General features: G+C 25.8%; 1 protein-coding gene across 1 annotated transcript in view; it reads left to right on the top strand.

Annotated features, from left to right (window-relative positions):
- LOC129618739 (myb-like protein A) overlaps positions 1-25158 on the top strand; it is a 138307-nt gene that overhangs the window by 71787 nt on the left and 41362 nt on the right. Inside the window, exons 2-4 of the mRNA XM_055533701.1 lie at positions 6116-6307; positions 6369-7487; positions 7552-7632. Coding sequence (XP_055389676.1) covers positions 6116-6307; positions 6369-7487; positions 7552-7632 — 1392 coding nt within the window. The remainder of the gene's footprint in view (positions 1-6115; positions 6308-6368; positions 7488-7551; positions 7633-25158) is intronic.

Here is a 25158-nt window from a genome sequence, read left to right as displayed (position 1 = left end):
AGAATTTTATGAAGATTGATAAGACTCGATAATCTAAATTTTGACCAATTTTAGTAAATAATAGAATTTATATGTAAAATAATTATTAGTTCATGATCGTATATAAAAGCCCTGAAATGGCCAACATTCGAGAACTGTAGACATAACACAAAATGGAAAGGTATGCCCGTTTTAGAGCTTTAATCAAATCGTTGCTATTAAATAACTTAGACTGATAAAGGAAATGTGCTATATTACAAAGCGTTGTCTTGGCTATAGAGTTTATTGAAATTTACAATCGCAATGACTTTCTGTACAAAGTACCTACACTATACATATTTACACAGGTATTGATTACAATTCACAAGAATTTAAGAAAAAAAATATGCAATTTGTGTCTTAAACCCTCTGGGCTTTTAAATTTATTTTTTAAAATGTTTAAAATACAAAGTGCTTTCGAATCGAAATTTTCTTTTTAAAAGCAAATCTAACAATCTAATAATAATTTTTATTTTTTTACCTACATTTATTAAAATTGAATTTTTTTCTCATTTTATTTTGTTTTTATTGCATTTTTAACACTTTTTTAACGCGATTTTTTTAATTTTAAATTTCAAGTTTTAATGATAATTACATACAATAGGAAATAACTAAGGCATTAATTGTAATGTAACCATGTTTTTTTTTCAGCTTTATCTTTTACTATTATTTTTTTGTTATTATTCCTATATCAGTTATAAAAGAATGACAACCGCTATTTTATATTCAATTAAAAATGTTTTTTTTTTAACTTTTCTATTGCATAGAGCTTTCCAACTCTATGTTTTTTATTGTATGAACTTTATTTTTATATCTCTATGGCCCCTTATTAATGAAACAACAAATGTGTGTATAGCTTCTGACCGGTTAATTAACATAATTGAATTAAAATTGGCGTTGTTTTTATTTCCAATTTTAAATAAAAGGACCAATTATTATAGTCCCTAGATCGTCATAAAAAAATAAAATCAAATTAATGTTTTGAATATTTTTAATAATTATGACATGATCGAGGATTGAATTTTGTAAAATTGATTGTAAAGGTTTTTATGTAAGGAAATAAGGAAATTAAAAAATTATTTAAACAAAATAGAGGTAGAAATTGGTTCCTCAAACATATTGGCTCATAATACGATTTTATCAAGAAATAAAATTTTTTTAATACTTCAATTCTTACAAACAAAAATAATGAAAAGTTCTTCTTTGTTGAAAATTGTTATAATTTATAAAAAATATTAATCAATATATTTTTTATTGAAAGAAAGTCTATTTGCACTACCAGCTTTATCGAAAGTATGTCTGCGAGAGTAAAAATATTGCATCTACTGTTTTCTCATGCAATCTTCTCTCATGGTAATATCTTAAGTAAATTAAGACGGAATCTACATATGTATTATATTTCAATGTTTCTAATTTTTTTCTTTAGTTTTAATTTTAAAATTCCTCCTGGACGTATGCAAATATATATGGTAATAAGAGAATCACTTGAATAAATAATCTCTATTTTTTCACTTTTCCAAAAATACCTCCGTAGATTTCGCCCGATTTACAAAACCTCTATACCATTCAAAATACTCAAATATTCCCTTAAAGTGCTATTGAACCAAAAAATTTTAGACTAAACAACTTTAGAAGAAAACAATAATTTTCGCCCAAAAATTTCGATAACCCAGAAATAATGTCAAACCTTTAAGTGTTTCATTTTTAACAAAATGACAATGCCAATATTTTATCTGCACGTTTAAATTTTTTAAAATATCAAATTTATAAAATTTTAAATTTACGTACATATATAGATAATCTAAAATATTTTAATAATTGTTAAAAACAAATGCAATATATTCAATAGTAAAATTTTTTGAGGTTGGAATTTTTCTCAAAGCAAATTGGCCTAAAATAATAATTGTAATCTCATTTGCATTAATAAGTAAATCTAGAAGGTTTGAAATTTTTTTCAACCATAAATATTCGAATTTCATACAAGTACAAAATTTATTATTTTTAATTCAACAAAAATATAAAATATTGTTAATCCATATTTCAATTAACACTATAAGACAAACAATTGCAAATTAAATAAAATGTTTAATAGGCAAGGCAAACTATAATCGATTGGTTTTACATAATTTCTTTCCTAATCATGATTAACATGAGATTGTTTGTGTTTTTGTGCTACAGTAGCTTACATTACTTGCATTATTTTCGATTCAAAAAAACTGCAAAAATTATAAAAAGATCCGGTCATGTTAAAATAAATAAAAAGACGTGTACATTATGCATGTTTGTCTCCTGTACAATGGTACACATACACTCCATAATAATATATATGTATATGTATGTGTATATAATTTATAGTTAAAATTAATAAAAAAATTATTATTATATTTTTTACTTCCATAAAATTTTATCTTTTAAAAAACAAAAGAATATTATTATTGAGAGGGAAAAAAATAATGCAATTTTAAGCGCATGATTTTATACTTTTTATGTAAATTTATTAGTTTTTACTACTAAAAATCTGTCATTAAATTGTATTGTATGACAATCAAAATTCCCTCTATTATCTCTAGTATTTTATTATAAGCTACTCGTATACATACAGACAAAAAAATATTATTATAAAATTCTATATATTTTCTAATTTTATTTTCTTATACAATTTGAGATGCGATAAATCGATAATAAGAAGTGAAGTTTTGTTGCATTAAATAAAAAAAGAGTACGAGGTATGATTGAAATATTTCTGAACAAAGCATTATTCGTTGAAAAAGCAATTTTCAGTATACCGTCAAAATAAAGCCCGCTCACTAAAAATTTGACTTACCAATTTTAATATTTTCCCACTTCTTTAAAACCACTAAAACATTTTTGGTTGTGGTTTGGTTGTTTGATTACCTTTGAACTATTTTTCTGAATTTCAATTTTATTACAAAAGCATGTTTGAAGACCAAATGATATGGTACTTCAACAATATTCTATCCTAACCAGATTTGTAAAAAATATTTTATTTTTACATTTTAATTAAAATTTAATTAAAATGTAAATTTGTTCCTTTGTAAATTCAAATTTGTTCCTTTTTTAAAGTCACGAAATTTGAAAAGACCTAATTTTTATACTAATAGAATTGTAAATAATGTTTCACATTTCTGCGACAGTTCTGATTGATAACTCTTCCTAATAAAATATTGTATGTGTTATAATTCTGAAACTATTAATTAGTTTGAAATCGTAATATCAAACTTGTGGAAAAACTAGATATACACAAACAGCAATCAGAATACAATCGCATTCAAACGAAAATAAATCTTGCTAATTCGTGTAAGATTTTAAAAAGGCTTATCTAAAGATTTGTTAATATAAAAATATAAAATGTTTGACAAAAAATTTTTAAAACTAACCTTGTACACTAAATATACCTTTCGATTAAATTGAAAAATTTATTAATATTATTAAAATAGAGGGAGCACGGTATATTTAATTTGATTTGAACGCGCATATTTTTAAACGCAAGTCGTGCTCAAAACGACCTTGAATAAAATCTAATAACTAATTTTTATTTTAATTGTTTGTTTGCTTTTTTTTCTGTTTTTTTTTCTGAAAATTTTAATATAAAACAAGTAAAAACGTTTCAGTCGGTATAAACCGATTGAATTATACCCTGCACCTTTCGTTATTGTGTAGCAATTACTCGAACCTGTGAAGTCATTCTATAGAAACTTCACGGATATGTCTGACCTATAATTGGACATCCGACTGCCAAGTTTCATGAATCTGACTTTATTATTTTTCCAAATATTTAAAATAAGCTTTTGGAGTTGTATGGCAAGTACCTGAACCTGTCAAACAATTCCATCAAAACTTCACAAATATATCTGATCTATAATCGGACACACAACTGCCAAGTTTCATGAATCTGACTTTATTTTTTTTCCAAATATTAAGAATAAGCTTTAAGACTTGCATGGGAGCTACTCGAACCTGTCAATCAATCCCATTAAAACTTTAGAAATATGTCTGACCTATAATTGGACACACGACTGCCAAGTCTCATGAATCTGACTTTATTATTTTTCCAAATTTTTAAAATAAGCTTTTAGACTTGTATGGGAGCTACTCGAACCTGTCAAGCAATTCCACTAGAACTTCAGAAATATATCTGACCTATAACTCGACACAAAACTGCCATGTTTCATGAATCTGACTTTATTATTTTTCCAAATATTTAAAATTAGCTTCTGGAGTTGTATGGCAGGTACCCGAACCTGTCAAGTAATTCCTCTAAAACTTCACAAATATATCTGATCTATAATCGGACATCCAACTGCCAAGTTTCATGAATCTAACTTTATTTTTTTTCCAAATTTTTAAAATAAGCTTTCAGACTTGTATGGGACCTACTCGAACTTGTCAAGCAATTCCACTAAAACTTCAGAAATATATCTGACCTATAACTCGACACAAAACTGCCAAGTTTCATGAATCTGACTTTATTATTTTTCCAAATATTTAAAATTAGCTTCTGGAGTTGTATGGCAGGTACCCGAACCTGTGAAGCAATTCCTCTAAAACTTCACAAATATATCTGATCTATAATCGGACATCCAACTGCCAAGTTTCATGAATCTGACTTTATTATTTTCCCAAATATTTAAAATTAGCTTCTGAAGTTGTATGGCAGGTACCCGAACCTGTAAAGCAATTCCTCTAAAACTTCAGAAGTATATTTGACCTATAATTGGACACATGACTGCCAAGTTTCATGAATCTGACTTTATTATTTTGCCGAATATAAAAAATTTGCTGTTGGAGTTGTATGGCAGCCACCCGAACCGGTGCAGCTATCCCATTATAATTTCTAGAGCATGTGTAGAATACAATTGGACACATGTATACAAAATTTTATATTTATAGCTTTATTAGTTTTTGGAATATTTAAAATAAACTCTTTGAGTTGTATGGCAGCTACCCGAACCCGTTGTCCGAATTAGTCCAATAATAATAGGGCTCGTCCTTGGCACAAGAGAAAAAACTTGTGAAAGTTTGGTGTCGATTGCATTATTCGTTTTTGAGTTATCGTGCGATCGGACGGACGGACGGACGGACGGACGGACGGACGGACGGACGGACGGACAGACGGACATGTCTAAATCGACGCAGAATTTTACGCTGAGCAAGAATATATATATGTCCATACCGCAGATGACTCCTTCAAGTAGTTACAAACTCCATACCAAAGTTAATATACCCTTCACGAAGTGCAGGGTATAAAAATAAAACAGTTAAATACACAATATAGTATGAATAATTAACAATTTGTATAATAAAATTTAAAAAAAATAGAAAATATAATAATCAGTATATATGTATGTATATGTATGTATAATTGATTTTGTAATATAATTTATTAATCATATAAGATATAGGAAACAGATATTGGGGCCAGATGTATTCATCGTATTAATTGTTCAATAAATGCCCATGAGTTATGCGTGGGAATAGGATCGATTAAATTTTCATTAAAAACTTTTCGAAAACTATTCTATCTCAAAAATTATGAACGACACAAGTACACTCAAGATTAATTTCATAATTCTTTCTAATTTATAGCTTTATCTGCTCTTTGTTTTCATAGACATATTTGAGTAAAGCTTTCGAACATTTATTATTTTTATACAGAAAATTAGCAATGTAATCTTAAAATACTGAAATTCTCTTTGTAGACAGGTTATTAAAAGTTTTGGAACCAATTTAATATCAAAATAACTTTTGCTGTTTAAAATTGCCTATACTTGTCTTATGTTCCAATACTATAGCCGAACTTCAATCTCAGGAAAAGTCAGAAAAATCTTAAAATAGCATCTGCATACGTGCAAGTATCTGTTTTCTAATTAGTTATGAATAAGTATGATGTTTAATGAAAAGTTCAAATCTTTTAAGATTATACGAAGAAAATGTTTTCAATCGTTATTTAGAACTTTTGTTAATGATCTTATAATTTAAGTTTAATTGTCTATTAATTAAAATACATAAAATATTTAATATTAAAATTTTTGTTTTAATCCTAAATAATTTTTTATTTTTATTTTTTATTTTACAGGTGGTCCTCTCGGCCTGTTCCTCATACTTCCAGAGCCTTTTTCTGGACCACCCCGAAAAACATCCAATTGTGATATTAAAAGACGTCCGTCTATCCGAGCTGCAAACATTAGTAGAATTCATGTATAAGGGCGAAGTAAACGTGCAATATTGTCAGCTCTCTGCTCTATTGAAGACAGCGGAATCACTGAAGGTAAAATTATAATGTTAAACACACATCTTTCTTCACTAACAATATTAAATTATTTTTCTAGGTGAAAGGTTTAGCAGAAATGACAAATCAAAATACTGCATTAAGAGAACCCGAAAGAGAACCTGATCGTTTAAGATCATCTCATTCACAACAATCTAGTACTGCTAAATCATCATCTGGTGTATCAATTGCAGCACCAACATCTTCAGCTGCTACAGCAGCATCATCATCTTCATCTATATGTGATCCGCAGTGTTCAATGGAAACTTCTTCACCAAATTTAATTGGTAGTGGAAGTGGAACCGGTAGTACAATATGTGCTTCGTCATTAAGTCAACAACAGCAGCAAACTCAAATATCAACAAATTCAAGTTCTGTTTTAGCGTCAATTTCAACAACAAATAGTAATTTTAATTTAGCCGTTAAACGTGAAAATGATCGTTGTAGTCCTTCACCACCAAAAAGATTACATTCATCGGCACCATCATCATCGCCTCTACCATTAGATTTATATCAAAGGCGTTGTCCAAGTAGTCGAAGTGATAGACATAGGCGTTTAGATGAAGAACATGATTTATCAACATCATCAATGGGTGGTGGTGGTGCCGGTAATACAAATATTGGTAGTGGCTGTGGTGGTAGTGGTAGCGGTAGTGGTGGCGGCGGTGGTGGAATTAGTGGTCGTTTATCAAGAACACCAACAACTATTAATGATGAACAACTTTCACCAGGAAGTTGTGGTTTATTGGGTGATAAAGAACGTGAAAAAGAACGTGATAGAGATAAACATAATAATTCAACTGATGATGATGATGATTGTATTGGACCAAATTCAATTGGTATTAATATGACCATTAATTCTAGTAGTTCAAATAATGGTATACAAAGTGGTGGAAGAGATAGTATTAGCAATCGTATTAGTAGTGGTGGTAATGATGGTGGTGTTAGTCATACATCATCATCACAAACGGTTGTTGTTCCTCCATTAAATACGTCAAATACACAAACATCATCATTTCATACATCAGATTTAAGACCATCATCACGTAGTGGTGGTAGTGGTACAGGAAATGTTAATATAACGCACACAGCTACCAGTAGTGGTATTAGTAGTCCAATTATATCAACGGAACCAGTTGCTGGACCATCGGGTTTAGGACCAGTTCAATCGGTGCCATTAGTAAGTTCAAAATCTTCACAAAGTTTTTTTTTTACATTTCATTAACTTTTTATTAAATTTGTAGTCCTTAAAAAAGGAAATTGATTGGGAACGTAGTGATGATAAATCTGGTGATACAATAGACTACCGACATTCACACGATTCGGTAAGTAACTTTTGTTATTGTAATCTGTTTTTTCTTCTTTTTATTAATCTTGTTGCTAAATATTATTTAAATATAATTATTAAGTATAAATATATTATTACAAATATATTTATATTTAATTAAAATAAAAACCCACTAAAAGCTTTTGATGTTCACAAATTATTTTTTTTTTTAATTTAGAAATAAGTTTTTGTGACTTCTTCTATTATATATGTATATTTTTTATATATATATATACATTTATATTAATTTAAAAATTAAATCATAATTATATTGCATAATTTTAGAATATGCAAATTAAAAAAAAATACAAAAATATAAAACATAATTTATCAACAAAATCCTTAAATTAATTAAAAAAAAATTCAAATTCAAAATTGGAGAAATGCATGTAAATATTAAAAATAATCGAATTTAAACCTTTATAAATCTTAGCTTATTGCATAATTCCTTAAGTACCTCCAATATATTTAGAAACCATTTTATGCATGTTTACAATTACAGTAATTATTACAATAAGTTTTATTTTTATTCTTATTCAATAAAATTATTTCAAAAACTATATTTTATGCTCATATAATTCAATAAAGCTCAAATAATTATACAAATTTATAGACACGTAAATAATAGAAATTCATAATCATAAGGCGAAGCTTTAATTTCCGACTAATCGAAGGTGAGTCCAACTTTCTTCCTCGGGAATTTTCGTTAAACTTCTTAAATGATCTAGAAACCATAGAAAATCAATAGAAAATAAAGGACATTTTTAATACCTTAATCCATCTTTAATGGGGATTTTTCATAATTTTTAACAATAGCACATTTCCGAGAAGTCGAAGAAATATCAACATTCTCAATGCACTTTTTGGAAAATAGTTGAAATATTTTCAGTAAAATACTTAAAACTTCTAAAACTTTAAATTTTTTTTAATAAATTTCATAAATTAAAATGGAATACCAGAATCAATCAAATTCTAAACGTACCTCACATTTCCTTTACGTTATTTCTTCATTTCCTCTTAGATTTTCTTTTTAGAAAAAAATTTTTCTCGAACAAAAATTCCTAATTATTGATTGGCATATCGAGATAATATTATGAAGGAAGGCTTCAGCCACACAACACAACGTTTTATCATGACGTGAAGACCCACAATGTTTCTCAAAACTCTTTTAAAGCAAAAGCAACATACAAGAAAATTATCCTAGTATTTATTAATGCAAGTTATTTTTTTCTATAAACTAATTTAAAATCTGTAAAATCAAGACAAAACCAAATCCTTTTAATTTCAAATACGCATACCTACAATCTCATTTATCTATTACAACTACACAAATCCGAATTGATATTAATTCGAATTTTTATTTTTGACAAAAAAAACCTATACAAGCATAAATAATACAATTACATACATGTAATATAAACCGATTTAATTCAATTTCCAAAACATTATTTTGGATAGCTTAAATATCCAAATGAAATAAATATATTTGACTGTTTCAAAAAAACAAAAAAAAAAACACCAGAAAATAATCTGAAACCTTAAAAATCATAAATCAAAAAATTTAAGAAAGCTGAAATAAAAACAAGTAAAGAAACAAAACTAGTTAAGCCGATTTACATAAAAAAAGCACCAAAAACAGAATAAAAAAAAAACATAACCGAAAACGGAATTTTTAAAGTATTCAATTAAACACACACAATATCCCATTCCTTCCTTCCGATATCCTGCTATCTACCCCATAGCCAGTCACATTCTCCTTCACAACTCCTTTTAGATATCATAACGCGCCAATTCTGTCAATTTTATTTCTCAATTTCGAAGAGGTTAAAGAATTAAAGAGTTGATTCACAAAACAAAAAGAAACACAAAAGAAAAAAAATGCCAAAAATTTATGAAAGAAAAATTTCAATTTGCGGGGAAAATCAATCAATTAAAGGAAAATACGATAAAATAAACAAGAAACGAAAAGAAAAAAATAAAAGCTTTCAATGTTATTTTTAATGATGAATGCGGCGGGTGAATGTATTGGTGTAGTATCCGAAAATTTCAATTGAATTTTTTGTTTTTTTTTTGCCTTTTCTATGTATTTGTTTAAGTTTTGCTTCTTTTTTTTTTGTTTTATATTTTTCACAATCTTATCCATCTTGTATGTTCGTCGTCCAATGACTCTAAATAAAATCAAAAGAACAGAAAGAAAGAAAATAAAAATTTCTTGTTGTTTTTTCTTTTTCTTATTTTTTTTTGTGCTTCCTTCTTCCTCTCTCGTTACAATTCTTATTTTACTTTCTGTTTTTTTTTTCTTTATATTTTTTATACCATTTCTATACTTTTTTATTTTTTTGTGATTTCTTATTTTTATTGTTCCCCAAAAAAACGAAAAAGGCAGAAACAAAAGCAGAAACATGAACCATTACAGTTGTACTAACTGTACTTTATGAACGACGAAAAAATTTTACACAAATACAAATGTAAAAACAACAAAAAGAAAAAAATGGAAAAATCTTATAGGGCTGTTTGTAAGGATACGAAAATGCAATAAAAATTTATCGAAAAGTTTCTTGAACTTTCTCTAGAAAAAATAAAGGAGCTTATGTCCTTTTTTTATATTTCATTTTTTTTTTTTTTGATAATTTCATTCCGTTTTTTTGTGCTTATTTTTTTGTGTTTATTTTGATTTTCTTCTTATTTTCTTCTCTTTAAGGATTCGTGTGTATTTTTTTTTAATATTGTGATTATATGCGCAAATCCTTGTTTTTCTTACTTGTTTTTTTTTTGTCATTTTTAGTTGATTTTTCTTGTTTTTTTTCATATATATATTCTTTGTATCATTTACAATGATGATGCAAATAATAAAGAAAAATGGAAAAGAAAGCAAAAAATTATGTAAACTTTTATTTATGCATTTTTTGTGAACGGAAAACGCTTAAATAAACAAAAGATTTTTGCTTTTGTTTTGTTGTTTCTCTCTTATTTTTCTTGTTTTTTTTTATAAGGAGTACAGAGTAATCATGCAATCTTTTTTACTTTTAAACAAAAAAAAAATTTTTGTTGTTTAATTTTTCATACCGGTTTCCTTGTATTCCAATTTTTATTTTTACTTTTTTTTTTTTTTTTTGGTAATAATGTCAAAAATTGGATGTTTCATATTTCAAGATTAAGAATATGTCAAATATGTAAAAGAGTTGTGTAATGAAATTTGAATAAATTTTTTTTCTTTTTGGTTTATGAGAAAAAATTCTTAAAATTATTTTCACTTTTCTTTAATTTAATAGTCAGGTATGTAGGTATGCTTAGTAATGTATTAATTTTGTATACGAATTTGAATTAAAATACCAAAGTATTATAAATTTCAGAGTTTAATTCGATTTTAATAGTAACTGCTCAGTGGTATTAATTAATTTATCCTGATTGCTTTGAAATCGGCCAACAAATTGATTTCCTTCACTGTTACTATGTAAATTCCTTCACTATTACAATGTAATTATTTACATGGAGAAAGTCTAATAATTAATAAGCAATATACACACTAATAAAATTTCGTCACTAGATAGTAGATTGTACAGTTAGCGTAGCAGCGCACCGCAACCAGCATATAAGGATCTATTGTGTCCCCTACTAGGTGTGAGACCCACGCTCCTCTCCCAGCAGTTTCATTGAAGCTTCCTCGTCTTCGCTTTTCAGGTTCTTTTGTCAATAATAAAATTTTATAAAAAATGTGAAATTAATTGAATAAATTAGAATAGAAAGAAATCATCAAAAATAATCATACTAGAGAATTTTATCATGATTTATCTCTTAAAATGTAATTAGAGTATGATTGTCAAAAAATTTATAATGACAGTGCTGTCTTTTACTTTTTCTTATGTAATTCTAAAATGTCACTGTTACAGCGATGATATAATTATCTTGATACATCACTAGTATTATTTTTCATTCAGTTGAAACAATAAAACAAAATTAGGTGGGACCGACCAGCTTACATTAACCTGAAAAGGATTTCTTAATATTAAGTTCTTCTAAAATTCTCAACATCTTTTATGGGATTAAAAATTAAAATTTAATATTTCTTAAAAATAAGTATTTTATAAATTACAATTAATTTTCATAATATTTTCGAGGTCCTTTTTGAGTCCAATAAGGTAAATTCTCAAAAAGCTGCAAACTCTTACATTTGGTCACAAATTTAAAACCCAAAATTAGGTTTTAGATAATTGTTTTTCCTTGTGTATAGTTGATTTAAAATTTACGGCCATTAAACTTTTCCATTTAATAATTAAAACCGTAGTTACACCGTACTAACTCCACTTGTTTTATTTGAATAAAAAATAAAAAATTTTCGCAATTTTTTTTTTATAGTTTTCTTAAAATATTGAACCCCCTTATTATAATTGCATATTAAAACCAACATTCAAAAAAATTTGTACAAAAATTTATTAAAAGTACGATGGAAATTTTTATTTAATAATTTCCCAATTTGTCCCCTATTTATTTTTAAGACATAGAAAATTGGCAACCATGAAAAATTAGTTTGTTTTTTTTTCCTCATATTTGAATAACATATTTGTTTTTTTATATAAAATATTCATATTTTTTTTTTTCGTTATTAAAGATCTCCTCTGTAAACAAATCCCCCAAATATGCACAATCACATAAAATTTTCTTGCTTACTTTTTTGCCAATTAAATCTGTATACATAATATGTATAAATAGAATGGAAGTTCCCTGTACAAACTATTCCTAAATTATAACCAAAAATTGTAATTAGTATTTTCAACTTTGAACTCTAAAACCTAAACTTAACAAATATGTACATAATACATGTCAAATTCGTTTTTTTTTTGTTATTTTTTAGTTTTATTTATTAAAATATAAAATATGGGTACATTTAAAAATTATTTGTCACCATATTATATTGCATTCTGTATATAGTTGTACACAACATTATTTCTTAACTATTCAAAAAAAAAAAAGCATAATTTAAGACCCAAAAATTCTTACCTCGGTACTTATGATATACATTTTACCTACATGCATGCATAATTCAATTTTTACTCTTTTTTTTCATTACAAAAAAATATAAAAAAGGAGTTGGTAGGTATAAGAGAAAAAAATTCATTCTATGTATGAACACTTCAGTTATACAAAAAACGAAATTAATTTGGGGACAAAAACGAAAAAAAGAAATTTTTTTTTTACCTTTAAGAGTTCTTGTACCTAGTGAATATTTATTCATACATATATTCATGAAATTGTACTCAGCTTGCTCTACAAGAAAAAAAAATGAAATAAAATTTGAAAAATTTTTTGGATAAATTAAGCTTTAGGGTTCGGTTCATCGTTTTCAACATCACCATCGTTACCAAAAAAAAAAAAGAGTAAATTTAGAATATATCACGGGTTTGTATAGTAGCGCATTTCATTTGAATAAGAAAAAGTACTTTTTTTAAACTGAGAAGATTTACTCTTAATTGTGCCAAAACCATTTTATGCAACATATAATTATTGCATACTTTTAGGGTCGGAACAAAAACTAGAACACCATAATAGTTAAAATTTTATTAACTACAAAGAAATTCCCTGTTAGCTCTTCTTATGTAGAAAGAAAAATTACCGTTAGTGTTAACTTTCGTAGAAAATTGAAAAAGCTTGTATTAAAAAAGGCAAAAAATTGAAATTTTTGTTAATGTTGAGAGGCGAAAACTGGGAACAGAAGAGAAATGGAATGGAATTTTTTTCTATTAAAATCATTTATTAATTTCGGCGAACGTTTACGACTTACTGTCTAACAGAAGAGCTATGCAAGCTTAATGAAAAAAAAAAACTAGTTTGACATAACTGTTATTTCAATGACGATTTTCTCTTCATATTTTTTGTTTCTGGTGTGTGCCAACAAAAGAAGAAAAACACCGTTTTGTTTGGGTTAGTACAATTTCAAAAATGTTTGTGACTTCGATAGAGCAGATAGAAAAAAATGGTAAATTTTAATACTTTATGGGATTATAATTGAATTTTTCAAAAACTTGCAAAATATTTGAATTTTATAAAGAAGAGATCAGTGCTTTTTAAATTTCTTCTAAATAAAATTTTTCGAAATAAATTTTTAAATCTAAATTGTGCATAAAATTTCGGCTTTCTATTTCCAAACATTGGCATAAGGACCGATAAAGTGAGACTAACAAGTACGCTTTTTTCGCAATTTTTCTAGGAATGTGCTAAACAAGCATAATAAAAATATTCAACAAAAAAAAAGATAATCAAAAATTTGTTTTTTTTTTCGATTTTTTTTATATAATTTTTTTCACATCATGAATATAAAAAATACGCACACCTAAAAACAGAAATCCTCTTCAAAGAGCATAAAATTCACCAAAAAATTCAAAAAAAAAAATTTCCTTTTCTATCATTTTCAATTTTTTTTTCGTTGTAATTTCATCAAGAGAGTTTTTTTTTTTGGCTTAGGGATGGAAAATAAAAATTATAAGGAAGAAATTTATTTTCATTGAATTACACATTCATTCATAAATCTACATTTTTATTTTACATACATGCATACATAAAAACTATATACATAATGTATAAACGTAGAAGCACATAATATCAATTAGAAAATATTAAAGAAAATGTGCAATTCAGGAAAATTAACAGATGCGATTTTTTACTCGTTCATTTCTTAAAAAAAAAAATAAAAGAACAAAAAAATCGTAAAACCAAAAAGAAAAATTTTCGAAAAATGAATGAAAATCTTATCAATTTCACAAAAAAATATTAATTTACATATAAAATGATTTGCTAAAAGAAAATCGAAACAGAAAAAGAAAGGGAGAAAGTACTTTGAATTTCAAAAGGAATATTTTAAAATTGAATAATAAAGAAAACTTAAGCATACAAAATTTTGAATTTGATCTTATACGAATTGTAGTTGATTGTAGTATGAGTTTTATACACCCAGTATTTATTTAAGACTATGAAATTTTCACAAATGTGGTGATTGATAGCCTATACCATCAGAAAATTTATTTTTCATTCAACTAATACTCTTAAATGATATTTTTATACCCGTACGAACGTATGTTCGAAGGGTATACTAAATTTGCCTTACCGTTTGTAACGCTAAGAAATAACGGTGTTAGATATAGACTCAAGTGTATGTTTTTGATCAGCGTCAAATTCTGAGTTGATTTAGCTTTGTCTGTCCGTCCGTCCGTCCGTCCGTCCGTCCGAACGATAACTCAAAAACTAATTGAGCTAAGTTCACCAAATTTTCACAAATGATTTATTGTAGTAAGTGCCAGAACCCTATTTAAATTGGACGTGATCGGGGTATCGGTTCGGGTAGCTGCCATACAACTTCAAAATTTATTTGGCTATATCTCAGAAACTATAAAAGTTGTGGTATTGAAATTTCACACAAACGAATATATTAATAGGGCCAATGTGTCACATAAAAGTCGTTGAAATCACTTGGCTCCTTCTGGTACCTGCCATACAACTTCAAAAGTTATTTGACTATATTTCAGAAACTATTAAAGCTATGGTATTGAAATTTCACACAAACGAATATATTAATAGGGCCAATGGGTCTCATAAAAGTCGTTGAAATTACTTGGCTCCTTCTGCTACCTGCCATACAACTTCAAAAGTTATTTGACTATATTTCAGAAAGTATTAAAGCTATGGTATTGAAATTTCACACGAACGAATATATTTGTAGGGCCAATGTGTCTCATAAAAGTCGTTGAAATTACTTGGCTCCTTCTGGTACCTGCCATACAACTTCAAAAGTTATTTGGCTATATCTCAGAAACTATAAAAGCTGTGATATTGAGATTTCACACAAGTGAATATATTAGTAGGGCCGATGTGCTTGATAAAATTCGCTGAAATTTCTTGGCTCTTTCTGGTAGCTGCCATACAACTTCAATAGTAGTTTGGCACAACCAGTATTTTGAAAAACACATAGTACTGAAATTTTGCATAAATTAATATGGTAATACGGCAACTTAAAGTCATAGTCTGCCCCATAGTTAGTTATGGCACATTAGTTATTCGCACATAGGACAAATTCGTACGGGTATCACAGAGTTGACAAAGTCAACTCTACTTTTTTTCTCGTTGTAATTAAATCCTGTAGGAACAGAGTTGCCCATATATAAACTTTCATAATTTTTTTTTTTATTTTCCCTTTAATTATGATTTTCTTCATCTTCTGCATGTCCGTTCCCGGATGTCGGCGGTCATATGCGTTACATTTATTATGATAGACATAATTGTTACTATTATTGTGAATAATGGCAGAATTATATAGAGAATAAAGTGTTTATGAAATTTAGCAAAATTGAATTTTAAAATATTTATGGAAATTATCAAATAATTATTAGAACATGTTATAAATAACCCAAAATAAATTGCAAATTTCCTTGCTCTATTATAGTCAAAATTTTAAATAATGTCAGAAAGTTCACAACAATGTCAACTTTTGGTATTTAATCTATAATAGTATTGCATTAATGTACAATTTTCCGATAAATTATTTGGTTGCCCCTTTAGAATTTTTGAGTCGGGTATAATTATTTCATCCAGAAGTTTCGTTTCTTTACCAAGGAAACCATTTTGTAGTCAAAAATCGTATAATGTAAAAATTTTATTTAACAACTTGAAATCATCATACTACGAAATATTCAATAAAATGTTCCAGAAATGTTTCATTACAAATAAAAACATGGCAATTTAAACATTGTGTCCCCGAAAACTTCAAGCGATGTGTGTGCGTGTATTATGCCTAAAATTACTAAAACAAAGGTAAATAGGAAAACCCTATTGAAAAGGGTTATATAAGAAAGGTGTTTTGAATTAATAAAACGGAAACAAAAAATTATTTCATATAATTAAAACGCCTGAAAATATGCAATATTTACTATAAAATTTTTAATATAATTTTAAAGAGTCAGACATCCGCTTTTTAATTTTGTTCTGTTTTATTTATTTTTTTTATTTCTTTTATTTTTCGTATTTCAAATATAAAACATTTAATAAAAATGAATTCAGATTAAAATCCATGCATCACAATTGATTGCTTGCATTTTTCTATTATTATAAAAAAATTTTATTTGTTGTTATTATTTTTAATAAAAACGGCGAAATAAAATTCAAACACTTTCGAAACTAATTAAAATCTTCAGAACCGTAAATATATTTTCTTTTCATATTTATTTTTTATGCATTTTGTTTTTGTGTTTTATTGTTATTATTATTATACGCCTAAATATGCATTGTGTTTTCTCTTAAAATGATATCGAAAAGACGCCATATATGAAAAAATCCATTTCCGAAACAACAACGCTTTATAACTGCAAACCATTTATGTATTTTATAAGTTATACTTACCAAATTCTACAAATCTATACCTATACTTATGTATTTGCGAGGATATACATGTATACATCTATATGTATATATACGTATATATGTGTAGACTCTGTAAAAATATATTAATTAATATTCCAACGCATTCACGTTAAAATTTCACTTTCTGATAAAAAAACAAAGAAGAAAAAGGAAAATGAAATGAGTTTTCATTTTAGTTTCATTGCAATGAAATTTAATTGTGAAACACAATGAAATTGTTTATGTATTTTACGTTTTTCAGAAATAATTTTACCCAACTGCATATTCAAGATGAAATAAGTTAAAAAGATTTTAATTTAATTGTTACCGTTTAAATTTTATCTAAAGTTAGTTTAAAACACCCCCAAACGCAAAACTTCAGCTTGGCTGACCCTATTTTTTTTCTCGAAAAATTACTTATTGTGTTAAAACCAGAGCTAAAACATTTTAAAAGAAATTATTAATATGATCGAAGTGGTTTAAATAGGTGACAAGGTCCATTTCTAAAAAATAGTGGTAATAAAACGATTCCAATAAAACGGTAATAAAAATGATTTCAAGTCGAGAGCGAATTAGTCTGTTTTCACAGAAAACTTTGCAAAACTCCAAATAATCAGTTACATCTTACGAACTGCTTTCATCTTTAATTATTTATCTTCAATAAATTTCGTTAACTTTCACGGAAACTATTTTGTGTACAGTTCCATTCAAATGATTCTATATTAAAATATAAAAATACCAAATACTTTTTAAAAACCAAAAATGAAAAAGAAAACAGAAATGATATGGAATATCAAAATTTAATAAAAACCCATCAGGATTCGTGATCCTGTAGAACAAAAACCATCAAAAATACGTAAATAATTTTTTTTTAGTTCTTTTGGGTATAAAGATCTTTTAATTTGTTCCTTGCTTTTTTTTTCAACATTTTTTTTCTATTTTCCTTTTTCATTTTTCTTCCTTTTCTTCGTTATCCTGGATAATAATATACGGTTACAAAAATATATTGTCTACGCGCTTTGGAAGGAGTTGATTATTTTGTTATAATTCTTTTTTTTTTTTTTTTTTTTACTATATTCGTTATATAAAAATTCATCATATAAAATTGCAAAAACATTTGAAAAGCAACGCGAAATATAAGGAAAAAAAAATTTTAATTTTTCTTTTTTTTTGTTGCGTTTTTTTTTAATTTCTATGAATTCAGTTTCCTTTTTTTTTCCTATTTCGCGTTTTCGCTTTCGTTTTTCATTAGTAGATATTTTCTTTTTTTCGTCTAACGAATCAACAAAACAAAAAAACAGAAGACGAAATAAATAAACGTGGATTTTCACTTTTTATACAAAAGTATATGTACAAATTACGTAGAAAGAAAAAAAATAGTTGGTCTACTGAATTATGGGATATTAGAGCTGAAATTGTTTTGTAATACGAAATTTTTCTTTAATTTAATTTGGAAATATGAATTCGTGTGTCTTAACATGACAGACATCACAGTGGCTCGATTTGAACGTACAGATTTCGTAAGAGCTTTCATTCGGAAGTACACATTATAACGCATTCCAGTTTCATACATGTGCGATATTTCGTATTGTTCTAATATTATATTTCATAATAAAGAATAATATTGAAATAATTGAGGGTATAAAATTTCACTCAGTTAATGCTCTTAAGAATGAATTAGAAATAGTTTTTTAATATCGTAAAAGTATTGGCTTGTACATACTAAATTCGCAAACCTTAAATGCATTGGATATGCGACAATATTATGTTATGAAACAGAAAAAATTTAATTTGGTTGAAATTAAATAAGTAAAGTTAGATTATTTATGCTGAATTTATTTTCAAGATCAAGGGTATACGAAATCTGCCAATAATAAGTATTTTAAAGACATTATCAAATATTTTGAAATTAATTAACAAGTAAATTTACTTTATAAAACTGTCTAATATTTAAAATTCATTTTATTTTCATTTCTTCTCCCAAGTTTGCATTATATACTTTCTTAGACTTGCAACTCATATCAAACCAAAAATTAAACATTAACACTAATATTAAATTTATGACGTTTCCATCCTTACAAATTTATAATATACTGCAGAATTTGTTGTTATCATTAATCCATCATGTTGATTAACAAGCAAATATTTTTGTATAACAATGCCTACAAAAATAATTTTGTGTACGTATACAAGCACGCGAGTACACACATGTCCTGGCCTTACTCATATAAATATACAAAACGTATAAATACCGTAATTGTACATATTCCCATATTGAACATAAAGATATAAAATATATTTTGGCAAAAAATAAAAACGCAAAAAGAAAAATAAAAAGCTTGAATATCATACTTTTGCAAATGTGTAAGGATATAATATTCGTACATCGTTAGTAGATGGTGGCAAGCTATCGCATTTCAGTTTTTTTCCAAATTAAAATATAAAAAATAATACAATAATAAAAAACAACGAGAGAGATACTCGTATGTTGCAAATGAAATAAAAAAAAATTATTTTGAATGTTTTTGTCTAAAATAAAAGTATAGAAAAAATATTTATGTATAACGTAAACATGCCAAAATAAAACGAAATAACAAGCAAAAAAAAAATATTTAAAAAATGCAGAGGAAAAAAATGTATGGCCGTTATCTTTCTCGTATTTTCCTTCTTCGTCGTTATTAAAATGTAGGCAAAAAGAAAATCAAAATCCCGTCACAATAAAAATATATAGAAAAAATTAAATAAAATAGAGACATTTATAGATTTTGTCAGAGTGTATACCATGTACGAAAATTATAAGGTACCGCACGCAATGCAAAAATTTATTGCAATAACCAAACGGCAAATCATATGCAGGCATAGGATTAAAGAATATGGTTGAGTGTAATTTTAAAGTTGAAGATATCTTTAAATCACAATTTAAAAATAATTTGAAAAATTCAGCTAACTAATATTGTTTATTGCGAAAATTAAGAAAGAATACATAAGGAATTAATTCTTTATGAATCAGTTGGGTTCAAGGTCAAATAAAATACAAATACAACTCAACAATAAAATACAATTTTTTGTTTAACAAATGATATGTCATTAATCTGCTGTATTAGATTGTTTTTTAAAAAAATGTAGGCAAGCTATATTATATTCATGATTTTAAAGGTTTTATTACAAAAATCTATGAAATTCAATTTCGATTGTCTTGTTCAAATTATAAAATTCAAATTCATTCCCCTTACACAGAATTATTTTTTATTTTTCGAAATTTTGTTGAGAAATCGCATAATTCTTCTAACTTTCAATAATTCTTTTCTATCTTGTTAAAAATTTTTATTTTCGATCTTGCTTCTTTTGATATTTTCTACAGAAAATCTAATGAAGTTTAATTTATTCAACACATTACTCAACCGTATTGCAGTTTTTCTAAACAATATGAACAAATTTAAATAAATCTATTTCCGCTAATTGATTTTGAAAATCTCTCTTGTAAGTTTTAAAATTTCTTTGGAAATATTATTAAATTTTCTAATGTTCTTGAAAATCAAATACACTCTTTCTGAAACTCGGTTTTTCTTAAAAGCTATTTAAAAGTTAGAAGAAATTCCGTTGAGTATTTTCTTATATATATGCAGGCAAAATAATAATCATTTATTTTCCATATAAAAATATTAAAGTCAAAGCCAAGGATTTCGATAATTCAGCAATGTTTGTATAAAGAAACAAGTTTAGCAATATTTGCTTATGAATTTCAAATTTTATAAAACAAAAGAGGAAAAAACATCTTAAGTAAAAAAAATTTCAAAAACGATTTTGGCATAACATCTTAAGTCCTCAAATCTTCAATTCAACGAAAACCAATGAAGCTCAGAACACGTCTTATTGACCCAAAAAACCGATGCTCCATTTACTTTCTTTACTAGAAATCTGAACTTCTTTAACCCTGAGAGAATTTACGCAACACTAAATTGAACTTTATTTTCGTCATACTGAAAAGGAAGTAAAAACGACTGAAGATTCTTTGCATTGTTAGTAGAGAAAAAGAGTTTTCTTTATTTATCGCAATATCCGAAATCTTGCCTATTAATTACGTCATCTATATATGCCAAGTTCAAGATATTTCAAATAATGAAAATTATTAAAAATCGTTTACTCCATAAAATATGCAATTTTCTCTCACACATTTTTCATTTTGTTCATTTCGAAAGGCACATGTAGCTAGCTAGTTAGCTACACATATTTCAAAAATACGGTAAATTAAATAATTATCACATACCTATATAATTTTTATTGTTATTTGTTGCGTTAGAAATTGAAAACTTTTCCTATAGAGAATATCAAAAACAAAAAACAAAAAATCATAAAATTTCATACATTGTATGCAAAAACGTTTCAAAATGTTTCATATAGCTACTTATTCATTGTTTTTAAAAATTTTAACACAGAAAACAAAAACAATAAAAAAATCAGATTGATAAGTGAAATACGTTTGTTATTAAGAGTTTTAGGCCGTAGAACATTTTTTTTTTTATTTTAATAATTTGTGTGTTTTGCAGTGCTTATCAAGTTTTGACTGTTATTTGAAATAAGTCTGATGAGAACTAAAACAGAAAAATTAAAAGAATAAAAAACAAAAATTAAATAAAAAATTTTTTTTTCCGTTATTTTTATATTTTTTTTTGCATTTGTTTTTCGTTTTGTTTTTTAAGTTTCTGTTTGCTTTTGAGCTTGTTTTAATTTTTTTGTTTTGAATCATTTTTCTATCCGCGTTGTGATTTTTTCTTTTTCTTGTTTTGTTACGTTATTTAAGAATGATTTTTGCTTTTTTTATTTATTTTATTTTATTTCATACCCATGCCTGACCACTCACACCCATTTTGTATACGAAAATTTTTTCCTACATTTTTGTTTTTTATTTTTTTTTTGTTTTCTTTTTTTGTACATTTATGTTCGCTTGAATTTTTGTTGTTGTCGTACGTTTTCCTTCTGTTTTTATATTTTTTATTTTTTGGTGGAAAGTACAAAATTTATAATGAATTTTTTTCCGCATTTTTCTATTTTCAATTTTTTTTTTTCACTTTTTAGGCTCAGACTTATTAATGTTAGATATTTATTTTATGTATATGTATGTGTTTGTATATTATATGAAAATTTACAATATACAAGGGCATATTATACAATAATGTTTATTATGAAGCGTAAGACTTTTTATTTTATTCTTTTTTCATTTATTTCTTTATTTTCATAAATACTTTTTTTTTTTGGAAGGCTTTCACTAAATTATTATAATTTCGCATATTTTACATTTTATACAGTTTTAATATACACATTATAAGCTTTCATTGCAATGGTTTTTTTTCTGTTTTTCTTTTGTTTTACCGAAACGGATACGTCTATTATTACGCTCATTATACATTAATATTCACCATTCATATTATATATAGAAAATTTTCAGATATAATAGAAATATAAATTAGTTAGGTTATTTTTTGTTTTTTGTTTTCCACCAATTTTCATTTAGAGAAAATAATTCGCAAATATACATATAGCTCTTCAAAAAAAAAAGGAAAACAGATAAAATTACAAAATAATAAATGTAAAAAATCCAAATAAAATAATAACAAAAAAAAATTGAAATTCATATGATATGAGAAAGCTATAGATATATAGAAACAAAATTAACAAACCTTTTAGTGATTTTTGACAATGGATACAAAAATATACGAAAAAGATTGCATTTTAATGGAAAAATGCATTAAAATAAACGTGTTGATATTCCCTTTTCCTGAGTGTGAGATCCACTCATATTTCTCATTTGCAGAATGCTCATTAGTCATTTAGTAATGTGCACTATATTATAAATGAGTATGAGTTTATACGTGAATACATTTAAAATCCATTTACTCAGTTATGGAAAAAAAAGAGGAATTTTTTTTAGGATACTAAAAATCAATTTAATTTTCTATTTTCCTTTTTTTGTTTTTGTATTGTAAATTTTAATTATGATAATAATTTTGTTCTTATTTATTTTTTAATTATAAAATATTTCATAAAATAAACACAGGAAAATCTATTATATTTGTAAATTAACGCTAGATTTATTAAAATGTTATTGTGAATTAAAAACTTTCAGTAGTTTTAAATTGACTATAATTAAAACGATAAGAATTCGAAAGTATTTATTTCCCCTTCAGAAATATAGGAAATTATATTATAATCGTATTACATTCTTGCTAATGTCCTTAAATATGATTTTGTAAACGGGAATTAATTTTCTATACTATATGGTTAAATTCGTTAGAATTACTTTAATTTGAAATATTAGAAAATTTAATGTTTGTATGAGAATCTGATTTTTTCAATGTAATTCTCATTTCTTGATTGATAAATAACGCAATATTAAGAACTTATGCTGTTTTTTCCTCCAAAATATATTTTATTTTGCAATTATTCTATTGAACTGAAATAAAGTGTGGTTTTCCTAATTTCGGATATAGTTTGTGTCTGTTCTGTTTAAAAAAAAATTTAATTTAAATAAAATTTTTCTCAGTATACATTTTTCTCTAAATTGCATAATTTTTGGATTTTCAAAATTTTTAGTACATAGGAATTTTGAAAATTTGTTCTTTGTTTTAAAAGTCCCTTATGGAAAATTATTGTTTTTATCGTGATTTTTTTAAAGAAAATATTTTCGCTCAAATTTCATATAGCTATTTTATATAACAATCACGTTCTCACATTTGTGAACAAACACTCAATTTATATGCAATTAATATTTTTTATATTTACACTCATATACAAACATTTTTGTATTTATTTAATAGTATGTACTATTATAGAAAGGATAATTAAAGAAAAATATATTAACTTTAATAATATTGATCATGTCTAGCCAAATTTATGACACTATACCAAAACAAAAAAAAAATGGAAAAACAAAAAAATATTCGTACATATTATGTAAGTATGTGTGCAAAGAAACACAAGAAGAAACAAGAAATGTCATGAACAAAACATATTATTTAAAATACAATACAAACCTGATACGTCATATAAAATAACTTGGAATTTAAAATTTTCCTATAAAACTTAAATAATTTTACTAAAATATTCATATTTATATGAAAACTATACACATACTTAAACTTAACTCTATTAAAGTTAAATTTTATACGAAATACAATAAGATCTTTATATCTCGAACTTCCTTCTTAATTTCAATTTATTCAAGTTTTCTCTCTCATTTATTTTAAAAGCTAAATTGCTCTAAATCAAGTATTTCCTCTTAAGTCTTAGCAAAATCAAATTATAATTTAAACTCTAAACATTTATTCAAGGCTTGCTGACTCCCTTAACTTGAATAATCAAAAGAAAAATCTTATTCCTAATTCTTAAAATATCAGAAAAATTGTTAATCCGTAAAAATTTAAGAAGAAAACTACACGTGTATTTGACAAATTTCATTTGATAATTGATTTGGTATTCAAGGGAAACAATTTTTTAATAAGAAATTTAAAAAACATTAAAAAATTAAATTTTCTTAAATATATTATTAGATTTAACAACTCAAGAATTATTACTCTGTTTGAATTAATTTTTTTATTTCAAAACCTCTTTAACTTGAAGTGCATCCCTGAGAACCTCTTTAATGTTGAAGTTCAACTGTGCATATTACTCTTACACTTTATGTTTTTCTTCTCTCTGTTACTTTTAATATATAAAATTCATATTCACTATAGTAATGTTACTTTTAGATAACATGTATGTATTTGTATGTAAAATGTTTTTTCAATAAATTTATATTGCACCAATCCCTACAGGGTTAATCACGATAATTTAGTTGAAATCTAAAGAGTTGAACACATCAATCTCTTAAAAAAAAATCAATTTGACATATATTAGCTTTAACATAATGACATATAACACAATATGTCAAAATAATAACATAATATAAATAACAAATAAGGTCTATTATAAAAACTCAAAAATATTTTGTATTTTACATTATAGTTTTCTTAGAACTTATCATCAATAGGTTCACTATGAAAAGCTCTGCTATCCGATAAAACTATTTTCCCTATACACTACAAAAATTTCACTTTTATAACATTTAAACTTCCGTATTAAGCAACTACATTTTCATCTACTT

This window comes from Condylostylus longicornis, unplaced genomic scaffold, assembly GCF_029603195.1.
Source record: "Condylostylus longicornis isolate FDR11 unplaced genomic scaffold, ASM2960319v2 ptg000010l, whole genome shotgun sequence".
Classification (NCBI taxonomy): Eukaryota; Metazoa; Arthropoda; class Insecta; order Diptera; family Dolichopodidae; genus Condylostylus; species Condylostylus longicornis.
Note: the sequence above shows the minus strand (reverse complement) of the source record. Positions and strands in the feature narration are given on the sequence as shown.